The sequence below is a fragment of the Montipora foliosa genome, chromosome 8 (genome assembly GCF_036669935.1).
Source record: "Montipora foliosa isolate CH-2021 chromosome 8, ASM3666993v2, whole genome shotgun sequence".
In the NCBI taxonomy this organism is placed as follows: Eukaryota; Metazoa; Cnidaria; class Anthozoa; order Scleractinia; family Acroporidae; genus Montipora; species Montipora foliosa.
In genome coordinates this window covers 51,939,563-51,951,557 of record NC_090876.1, presented here as the reverse complement: position 1 = coordinate 51,951,557, position 11,995 = coordinate 51,939,563, and the positions used below count along the sequence as shown (strand labels likewise).

The 11,995-nt window shown below is 39.0% G+C and overlaps 1 protein-coding gene across 1 annotated transcript; it reads right to left on the bottom strand.

Moving 5' to 3' along the window:
- Window positions 1–6,268: 6,268 nt before the first annotated feature.
- Window positions 6,269–7,866, bottom strand: LOC138012942 (transcription factor Atoh1-like). Its single transcript, XM_068859884.1, has 3 exons — window positions 7,442–7,866; window positions 7,265–7,342; window positions 6,269–7,162 (listed from the first exon to the last, which is right to left on the bottom strand). Exons 1-3 carry the CDS (start codon window positions 7,821–7,823, stop codon window positions 7,059–7,061), a joined length of 564 nt encoding a protein of 187 aa, XP_068715985.1. The 5' UTR covers window positions 7,824–7,866; the 3' UTR covers window positions 6,269–7,058.
- Between the last annotated feature and the right edge of the window lie 4,129 nt (window positions 7,867–11,995).

Here is an 11,995-nt window from a genome sequence, read left to right as displayed (position 1 = left end):
GTTGTTGCTTACTCCCCACTGAAAAGCATTCGATCAAAAAGAAAAGGATGTAAATATTTACTACTGAAAGCGTGCCTCTGTGATATACAGTTTATGGATCAAAGAGCTCTTAGTTTAAGAAGCATTGTTTTGGACTCAACCGTGACACGATATAAATGCTTGGTATTTTAGTGCAGACTTTGGCAGCAATGCAACTTGTTTCAAGAGCTGGAAAACAAAATTTAAAGAACAAAACCGAGTTTTTCAGTGTTGTAAATTCCTTAAAATACCACAAATATGATTTGCACAAATTGATTTCAATGATTAAGTGTTTTCAATTACATTGAATTTGATGATAAGGGTAAGACGATCACACAATTACATTGATGCCTTGATAAGGTTAAATGGAACTGACTTGCAAACAATAACAAAATATTACTTAATCCTCGTTATTTTGTCGGCTTTTAACAGTTTGTTTTTTGGGGTTTGAAACCGCACGCCCCCCCGGCCCCCCTTAAGCTAAGCCTTAACAATTATCACAATTGGACGTGCTTAAACAATTCGCTTTAAGAAGCCGCTCCTCGTCAGAAAAATTTGTTTTAAAGTCAAAATTTTTTCGCTTACTCACCATTCGTGGTCCTATTCGTTACTACAAAAGATCTTCCTCAACTCTTGAGGAGTATTCAGTCTGACTAAAAGACTTAAATAGCGTTATTGACTTTTGATGAACCCATTCTGGCTTCAGAAATATATGTGCAGCTACGTGCATTCTATTAAATTTTATATAAGCTGGTTTTTGCGTTCCGACAAAAGAGGACGCATTCTAATCGTTTCTTTTTACGAATGTCCCGAATATGTTTCGCGGGTATCGGTTGTGATCCCCGGGGTTGTGATGCCATGCGATTTTAGAGTTTGGACGCCATCTTGGACTGGCTGGCCGACGGAATAACAATGGCCACAACCAAGGTTTTCTGAGCCCGCGAGACTGAGCACCCCAGCAAACCATTGTTTTAACGAAAACCGCTAGTCAACCTGTTCTGGTCATTTCCGGCCGACGGGCTCATCACCTCGATCTGATGTGAATGTGAATGTATCATGCCTCGACATCGGCATGCCCGCATGCCCAAATCAAAGCGGTAAAAATTCCCCATATTTCTACGTGTTTTGCAGTTGTGGGTGTTGGTTGCTCTGTCGTTTTCTTCGCTGTTTTTTCAAAGATAATTGAAGCTGTGTTAATTTATTTAAGTGTCACTAGCAAATATGACTAAAGCTACTATCAGAATATCAGAGAGCTATGAAGTGGTGTGTTTTGTAGGAAACAGACACAGCCAATTCGCCCCGCGGCAATTCGTGCCGCCAACGATGCCGAGTTGTGATTTGTCAACTCAGCTGCTTTTCACAGGAGATTCAAGTTCTCTCTGCATACTGTCTGAAAGCACCCCGCACGTCCACTTTCTCTGAATATTTCTGGGCAATCAGTACAATAAAAAATATGACTGGGGAGCTTTTAACCGAATCAGTGGCTTTTAGATCCCTCTGACAAAAATTGCCTTTTTTACAGAGTCAATTTGTACTGATGAGGTCCGTTGTAAAATGAGTGACGAGACAAAAGCATAATGTAGACCAAAGAGATTTATTTATCGATGACCCTGGTCAAGTATGAATTATTCGCGTGGTGCTTATAAGTACGATGATAATATCAACTTCATTCTTCCCGCAGTTGAAATATAACTTTCATATATTCTGCATGTACTTAATCCATCGGCTTTCCTTTTGTTACTGTGGTCATGACTGCGACCATTGTCAACCCGCTCAACAGGAGCCGGACTGTAAATCAAATGAAATGTGTGTTTTTAATAAGATAATAACAGAATATCTGGAGAATAACCTCTCTGAGTGAAGTGGAGAACCAATAAACTCAAACCATATAGAGTGGTTTTCAATTGAGTGTCGAAAGTAATTAGCGAATTGCTTTGGTTTTGCATTACTTCACTCAGTGATTGGTTCAAAGTTTCGCGCCACTTTTTCAACCAATCAGAAGTGAAACCAAAACCAATCGTGGCTCGCGCGTGCACATTTTCCCGCGCTTTGTGTAGGCTACGTGTAATTACTTCGAATTGTGATTGGTTTACTGGATTGTCTCCGTCCTTTTTGATTGGCCAAAGCAATTACTTTGGTTGTGGTTTTACGACACTTGTTTGAAAACCGCTCTATAGATATAGCAGTTTTCAAATGACTTTCGAAAGTAATTACTATGCTTAGTGAATGGTTTAAAAATCTCGCGCCAGTTTATCAACCAATGAGAAGGAAAACCAAAACCAATCGCGACTTGCACGCGCGATTCTTCCCGCTCTCTGAACAAGTTACATGGAATTGCTGCAAATTTGGATTGGTTCATTGCGCTGTTTGCATCTGCTGTGACTGGTCGCAGTAATTACTTTGATATTTGTTTTACTACACTCAATTGAAAATCGCTCTATGAGTCTGGGCTGCGAAATCTGACTCGGGACACACAGCACTGCGCAACATCTATCCCTCGGTGCAGAAAAGGACAGAAAACGGAGTCCTCAATGCGAATGCTTCGGCCTTCTTGAAATGGAAAATGAATACTCATAATAATGTTCGGTCTCCTTTCGTATGAAGTCTGGAAAAGTTACATCATAAACAACATCTCAAAATTGTCCTTACTGTTAAGGCGTTGTTACAATCGGCAATTTTTCTTGCAACTCAATTTTTGTTTCGATGATCAGGTGACTTTACGCAATGACTGAAAAATTCATTGCAACGTTGCGCAACGGTTTCGGCAACTTGTCTCGCAAGGTTTTTGGCCGTTGCAAGGTATGTTACATTGGGCAATGTTTCGTGCAACTTGCCTCGCCATGGCGTTGCGCCAAGTTGCATGAAATGGTGCACAGTGTAACAGCCCCTTTATTCAATGTTTTTAGGAAACTCGGATAAAGCTCTTTCTTTCACACGGGATATTTCTATTTTAATCGTGGTTTGTTTACCGCCGTACCTTACACTCGATAAGTCAACATTGATCAAAGGAATCCGTCATAATAACTTTAAAATTACGGAAATGTACACCAAAATAACAAATTCAGAGGTGCAGATAACGTGATAAAAAGGGTCATCATGGTTAGCGAGTGATTATAGTCAGTCTTCTTGCATTTCTTCAAGTCCATCCAAAGAGCCGAGTTACACATTTCCATTTGATGTTTAGAACACAAAAGGGACAAAATCTGAAAAAGAATAATCGAAAACAAAAAGTTTGAATAAAAACTACCATACTCACCGGTGAAGGTGTTGAATTTGGATGGCTCGAAATTGGTAGAAGCACTTACCACAATAGCTGATCAAGGTGATACTCCGCTAAAAACGAGTCCATGGCTTAGTGTAGTGATAAAAGTACTCCATATAATTGTAAGTTATTATTTTATGGGAATTTATAAATCAACGTTTTGCTTGAAAATTTGCCTATATTTGATATTTTTTACTGTGTTATAAGAAATGGGATCTGACTTTAAGATTAATACTGCTGTGTGTAGACTTTCAGTTCTTTTCGTCATCTATTTGTTTAGTCTCGCTGCTCTTTGTTTATACCGTATGGGCAACGCTTTTCAACATTCGTTGAAAAAAACTCCCCCGAATAGAAATTAAGCACGGATGTTACTGTGATATATCCCGCCCTATTAATGAGGGGTTTCTTGTGAAGCCCGACAAGAGCACGTGAAAAAAAGCTTATGGCATTGTAAGTTGCCAGATGAATATGAATTTAATTTACCAAGTCACTTCTGTTTGCTTATTGATTTTGCAGTTGAACACTGGGTAAACAATACAATCCTTCGGTAAAGCTAAGTGTAATTAACTGAGAAATTAAGGGAAGGGACACCTTTTGAATGGCATTTAATAAGAAAACTCTGTTAGGGAACTTCACGGTCTAGCTTGAAGTGGAAAAATGTATATAATGCTTGAGGTACATTCGCGCTCAAAGATAAGTAACAAAGATAAGTGAATCTGAAAGAGGCAATCATTTGAATGCGTGTTGTCTAACCTTCAATTTCCAAGAGTTTTTCAATGTCTACATCATCAATCATTCCATCAATATCCAACAGAGGCACCTGAAATTCCTCCTTCTTTTCTGATTTGTGCAACATCTTGTTTAACTCCTCAATGTACTCCGCCGCAAGCCAGATAACCTCTGTTTTAGTTGGCTTTTTACTGTGTGGTGAGAGCGGCAACAAACTCTTTAACATCTCAATTTCGTCATTTATGACTTTCACCCTTTTCCTTTCTCGGGCGTTGGCCAGTTTGCGTTGCTTGCTGATTCCCGTTAAACGTTGCGCTCGACGTCTCCTTTTCTTCATGTCCGTACCGAAAAGTGAATTACCCGCGAGCTTTTGATCCGGCATGGCGATAGCATTAACTGCTGAGTCTGTTTGGGTGTTCGCGGTTGTAGTCTAAATAAAACCCACCCCATTTTACTTCGCCGACTGATATGCGCGCTTTGAGGCTGAAGTGCATGGATACGCAAGATAACATAAAACTTATCTCCGACTTTGCAGTTACCGTGACCGTCATAAAAAAATATGAAAAAACAGTGGATTAGGAAAACGATTGAATTTCTCACTCCCTTTTGCTTCTTTTTAAATTTAAACCTAGGACTGCTGAAGAATTTATGGACATTTAATTTACTGAGAGTACGACTTACGCCCATTCGTATTGTTTCCATCAACATTTTTATCGAAAAGCCTTTGTTGTAGTTAAATTAAAAACCTGTTGTAGTCATATAATGATCATTACTAATGCTTAAATCTTCTGGAAGGTAAAATACTAAAAAACGTTGAATTTCATGGAATACAATACCGTACAAGTTCCCGGCTCGTGAGCGTGCATCCAAATCTCTTCAGATTATCGGGCGTGTGATAATCAGAGAGACGTATGTCAAGAACATTATCATCCTTTACTGGATTTCCGACGGACCGGTAACGAAATGATCGTTTCCAAAATCAAAACGGTGGCAGTACAGTGTGACCCGACCTTTGAAGAATCCTGGCTTCGCCCATGTAATTCCTTTGAAAATAGTCGACCTGCTTTCGGCAAAGCTGCGTGATAAAGATCTCACACTCACAAGAGATCATATTCAATAATACCCAATGGAAATATGATAGAAATCACGGCAGAACTAGGGCCACGCATTGGAAAAGAATCTCGAGAAGCAAATGAAAGCAGCAAAAGGTAGGTTAGTAATATGGCGTCGGATTCGGGGACCCAGGACAACGTCAAGACTTTAAAAAAAGTGGAGTCACGAGGAAATTTTTGCGCTAATTGACTTTTCGAGACAAGATCTTGCCTTTGGGAAGTTTTCTCCACAGACGATCACAATAGGGAAGTCACAGTTTTAAAAAAATAAGCATTAGAAATAAACATGCACAAAGTTCATCTTACCTGTCTGGCTAGCTGAATATACCGGCTTGCTTGTCGCCATATTCACGTCAGAAAGGGTTCTCAATTTTTTTGTGCGTGAAACTCTCGTTGACTCTCATCAACTCTCGCTCTCGTTGGCCAGGGCTAAATGTTTGGTGCACATTTAAAATTCTAATGGGGAAAATTTGAACTTTCCTTTACCACTGATCTGCATTATTGCGCAGCACAGTTTCTTCGAATTTTTGTAAGGGGAGGGAGAGGTCGAGCACATAATTCAACGATCCAGGAAGAGTTAATGTAAAGTAAATAGAAAAAACAAATTAATCTGTAAGATGCATCAACATTGGCTTGAAATAATCAGTTTCATGGATAGCGTTTCAAAATCATTTTCTTCAAAAAGAGCTTAGAATTGTTTCACGCATGAAGACGGTATGGGGTGACATCTTCCGTTTTTTTTTAATGGCACGTGATGTAAGTGGCGTCGTTCACCTTGGCCTCGGAAAGGCGCTTTCTTTTGCCAGTTTTAATCTCATCCCGGTTGCGGTAAAACCTCATTTAGACCTTGCTCATCACATCGAACCCGAGGAAGAACTCAAAAAGATTTACACTTTGATAGCTTTTTGATAAAACGACCTTATCATTGAATGGTCACTGCAGAAACTGAAGACGGGGACTAATAGTAATGTTTTCAGTTCGATAAATTTCGCATAAACTTGTTCAGTATCGTGTCTGTGTTCAGACCGTCCTTTATTATAACAAAGCTTATTCCCTTGATACCCTTCCCTTTTCTTAGATAAACTGAAGGGAGTTCCATGGCAAATATTTAACGCAAGATTTCCGTAGCTGTGACCAATACTGACATTCTTTATTTCAGGAGAAATTTATTATGAATTCATTACATGAATGAGGCCTAACCGAGCAAAGTCCGGCATATACCGTTTATTCTAACCTAACAAAATAATGATAACGAAGGAAATTAAAGCAGCTAAAACCTGCCTTTAAATGCCAAGCTCAACAAATTTGTTTTAAAAAAGTTCAACAGTTTTATCAAAAAATTACTTTAAATTCAAACTACGCACTCGAAAAGTCGCTGATTGGCCAAAAAAATGAGGAACTTGCCTGTTCATTAGGCAGATAAAGGTGTGTCCTTAATAATGTGACAAAGTCAAATACAGACATAATCAGGGAGAAAGTATGTAGAAAACGTCCAACAATGTTGTATAGAGCCACTAACAAAGGCTAGATTAGAATACTTAAAATCAACTAAACAAACACTGGCTCCTCATAATTGTATCATTTTGGGTTTTAAATCTTTCCTCTAATGGTAGCTTGTCATCACAAAAAGCAAACTTTCGGCATTTTGCCGAAATAAAATTTTTATTTCACGGAGAAAACACATGTAATTAATAATGTAATGGATCATAATACCCCACAAAGAGCGATCCTTTACCATAACATGACCTTAGGTCGTTGGCAAATACGGCATTTACCGTCATCATTAATCAAAATGGAATTTTAAACACAGTGACACACCCTTCAGTTTAACTGAACCAAGTTGTCTTTATCTTTCTTAATGGCCAGCCTTTTAACCATTATTTTGCCCCAGTTATTTGCAACCAAAGATATAATAAGCCAGGAAAGTGATGACTTCGTCAATTGGTTTGAATAATCAAGTCACTTGAAAAACTTTTCAGATGGTAATCGATACCATTGTCTGCAAAGATGCAATTGTCTTCCCTTAGACATTCGTTAGACTCTGTGGAGAAACCAAAAAAAAAAAACAGTAAAAACATGCAACCATGAGATCCACCGCATCAAAAAAGAGGAATGAACTATGATACACTTTATAGTAACAAACCTGTTTCAAAGAATAGTGAGTCAAGATCTAAGTCTGTCAACGAGGAACACTCGGTATCAAAGCCAAAAATATCCGCAACTGAAAAGAAGACATGATTCAAATTAAACATCCTTTTTAGTCCTCTTTGAATTGAACCCATCTTAATAAACGGACTTAATATAACTGCAATGTACTGACCTGTTACATCTAGAAAGTTTGTGCTGTCAAAACTTCGCGAAACGTCTTGCGTATTAGCATCAGGTTTGGTTGTGCTTATCTCCTCACTGGGCATTTTGCTTTTCTCCAGCAATTCACTGAGAAATTCAATGTACGTGGCAGCCATCCATATTACCTCGATCTTAGATGGTCGCTTATCACTTGGTGACAGTGGGATAAGTTCACGCAGGTTTTCAATGTATTTGTTTAAAGCGTGGACTCTCTGTCTTTCGCGCGCGTTTGCCATTTTACGTTGCTTGCTCACGCCCGTCAAACGAGGCGGTCGTCGTTTAGTCTTCTTCCGTGATGTGCTTTTCTCTATCTCCTGGATCAGGGTTTTCCCTGGTTTAGTTTTATCTGGCATTTTATCACTGATTAAGAAAAGCGACTCTTTAAGGTACTGTCGACTATTACCTGGCAAATGAAAAGTAAACAAGTACAAGGAATTTTCTATTTAATAAGAAACCTGCGACAAACAAACTCCTCCCATTCGCCTCCGCGTTAAGATCCAATTACTCCGCACAGGGCTCGGAAAGTCCCCAAAAGCATCTCTAATAACAGAAATGCGAACTCTGGAGGTAGACCTTACAATCGACGAGTGGAAATTGCATGTAAACGTTTCAAGATCGACAAGGCCGTTCTAGTGTCAAGTATTTGCAAATCATAAGCTATAAGGGGAAACTTTGTATGTTACTGGAAGCAATGAAAATGAGATGTTCGACGTAAGTCTCGTGAAAGGTTGTTGTTTGGATATCACTCAAAAGTATCGAATCAAAGTGCTTCCTATGCAACCCCAAAAGTAGCACTGTACGAATAAGTTAGCGGAGCTAAGGTGGCTTCAGTTGAAATTCCCTAATCTTGGCACCACATCAGAACTCATCACAGTTACTCAAGAAAGCCATATTTATCACGGGGGATATCTAATTTTGAAGGACGCTGGTCCGGGGAGGTGCGCTTGGCTAATAGAAAAGCGTGATGGAGTTGCCTACCACCGAAGACAAATCAAGTTGAGCTCAGAGCTCGGAATTCCATCCATCACCTTAGCATCCTGTTGTACCGCCCCCTAGTCAAAGACAATGATCATTGATTTGCCGCAAAGCATTTTAAATTCATTTAATAAGGGTTGAAAACAATGAGATTTCTTTCTCACTGTAACTTATTTTGGCCGGACTATCAATCGCAGTGTTTTTTTAATAAACGAGATCGGATCTCGCAGGTCTATCATGAGGATTCAAACACTTCTTGCAAATAATTCGTCATGATGAGGCAGAGGCGAATTAATGCGTTAGCTATTCAGTTTCGGACGTATTTTAATTAATTAAGCGATTTTTCTTAGCATGTATGCGACAAAGTTTCCTGGCAAATTTAAAACGGCTGATCTTACCTCGGTGAAGACGTTAATTGCCTAATGGGAAAGTAATTGATCTTAAAGAAAAAGACATCACTTTATACACAGGAAACTGTTTAACAGGGGTCTTATAACAAATCTTTTGAGTTGGGGTGAATAATATCCCCGACTGAGAATTGCTTAAAACAGTCCATCTGGTGATTACAGAAACTACAATCACTCGTCTCTTTATTGTATTGGTGACTACAATTGTAGATCACGAAATGCTGATATCGTTTAGTTGGAGGCAGTGTGGCCTAGTCGTTAAGGGGCTTGTCTTGAGATCCGGGGATCCCGCGTTCAAGACACGTTCTGGCCACTGGTTGAAATTGTTACTAGTAGTCCCTGGTTCAACTTCTCAGCTGCACTTATAAATAGCCAACAAGCTTGCCTCCGGCCTGTTGGATTCTTAACAGTTGTTGAATGTTCTATTCTGTCGTGATTGTGTTCATTGGTCCCACAAATCTCTTATGAGGAGTGGTCAATTAAGCATGAATGTAAGTTGCTTTCACTCTCTCGCAAAACCTTGAACTTATAAAGCGAGTTCCAAAGGGGCCGTAATTTGCGACCCGTTTCCTATAAGGAAAAAAAAATCAGGATTTAAATAACTGACCAATTTCCTGTTTTCAACTCGGCGACAATGATGTCACCGGAAGCAAAAGATACTTCTGGAAAGAGACGACAAATAGACCATTAAAAATATTGTTGACAGACACTGAGTGCTTTACGGGTGGAACTGGAACTCTTTATTGTTCTTTATTACTGGCCGTCGCAAGGCTTAGCCACATGAAGGATCCCAGGCGGGAATGTACGGTTACTTCAGTAGTAACGCGTAAGAGATAAAACTCATTGATTGCAGTGCACTATGTTGAGTAGTAATATATTCATTGATAAGACCACGATCATTCGCCAAAACAACAAATTCAGTGAACACGTTCTTCGTAGCGAATCGAGAAACCACTAAGGAGCTTGAAATCACTGCCTCAATAGATTGAGAAATATTGTCTTCGTCAGCAGCAATAAGATGATTTACTTTTCAACAACTTGAGTCAATGTTAGTCCATGCTAACTAACATCATTCGCTTAGTTTGCGTGAAACATTTCAATGCACATTCAAATCTCATAAGAAAAAGAATGGAAACCACAGTCTGACCTAAAAAAAAATCCCGTTACGCGGTTTCTCGTTACGCCGTTACTCCGTTACCCGTTACGCCGTTATGCATTTTACTAACAACCCACTGTGACAATTGTTTTTGTCCGAAAATTATCGTACAGCGTTCTGAAAGCAAGATTTTCTGGTGGGAGAGCTGTACTTATAGAATTCCTCTCCATTGTTCTAGATTTGCAGATGACGTTACCATCTTTGCTTTAAATGCATATGAAATGATGAAAACATAGTGAATTTTTTTGTTAGTACGTAATCGTACTGAGGCCTACCACCCAACATCATTTTATATTGATTCGGTGTACAGTGTTTTATACTGAACAGGTTATCAAACCCCTGTTTTCCCTTGCGACTTCGGATGAAAGGGGTTTAACTGTGTACTACTACTGTACTTTGATTCGCACTAAGCGTGGAACACACACGAACTAGACTGACTCCGACTTCAATAGCTGTCAATTTTTTTATCAGTACGCATCTCATTTTGAGGGACAGACACCAGAGATTGGTTATTTTTGGTTGAAGTTCTTTTTCTCTTGTCCTCAGAAAGATGATTCCTTGAAATTTTATCTCTGTGAAATATTCAACGGTCTAAACTAAAATAACTGCCTTTAAAAAAATGTGGGGGAAACTGGGAGACATAGAGAGGCCGATCAGAAGTAGTAATATTTGCCTGGAGGCAGGTTTTATCGATGAGAGGCAATACAAATCAACGCTTTATTAGGATTCCGGCAATAGTAACCATTATTATTTTTGTCAAATCCCTGCGGGAAAAATTCGATAGGTTACAAATTCCGGTGGGTGCCACAATGATTACCGTGATCAGAGATCACCGCCAGTTTACAAAATTGGAAAAATAAAAGAAATAAATAAAAAGTACTTTATGGAAATCCCCTGATCAAAAAGATGTCTAAGAACCTTTTTATTTCTATTAATTTTTCCTTAGGCTGAAAAGAAACTCCGCTTTCCTCCACACTCTGACCAAGAGAGCTTTTTAATTTGAAGAATATTCAGTAACGGAGCCGAGGAGTGACAGGAAAGCCACTTATCATAAGCAAAGGTTCTATAACTATTGGTGTTACTTCGCTGTAGCTATTGATTCAATTCAGCGACTTCGTCCATTTTTGTTTTGCTCACGAATGATCCAGGCGTTCGCCGCTTTGCCTTTAATAGTTTATTGCCTATATGGAAGTTGATTGCATTTAATAAGAAGAATACGTTGGCATATGGTTATCATTTACTTTTAATGCTGAATGCCTTTCATTAATTTCCCTATTGAGAGATCTCTCGTCGAAAAACTATTGAGGAATTAATAATTGCTATAATGATAATCCGTTACAAATTAGGGTTAGACTGACCGTAACCTTGAACGTCAACATGATTGAATACCCGGTGGGTACACTCGTTTTTCTACCGAAGCCGAAAAGGCACAATCCAAAAATATTTTGTAAATCCCATAAAATATCTCAAATGGCCGTAGTGCTTTTTTAACAAATCAAAGCCGAAGAGCCGCGTCTGACTTAGTTAAATCTAAAAAAACTATTGGAAATGCTAAGAAAATGATTGGGTTAGGGTTAGATAATTTATTTAACAATCTGAAAATGTTGTTCAAATTCAAGGATCTTCGTGAAATCAAAAAAAAAATTGAAAACCGAAAAAAAAAAATGTTTTGTGCTGCTTGCGCCAGGAGTCAGCAAGCGTAAGACCTTTTCCACCGCGGCCCCAAAATGGAGAAGACAAGAGATTAGAACATAAAATAAGATGTTGTACGGTGTTGTTCGCTTTCCTTTTGAAACTTTTGTTTGGCTTGTTAAATGACTTTCCTTCCTCGGTTTTAGCAACCAAGATTTCGGACAATTACTTCGTCCACGAAAAAGATGAAGCATGTTCCTCCTCTGGCTCCTCTCCTTGAGTCCTCCTTCTTCCACTCAGTGATGTCTCTGGAAATTTTGCAGCACATTTAAAAGAAAAGTTCGCTTTAAAGCCC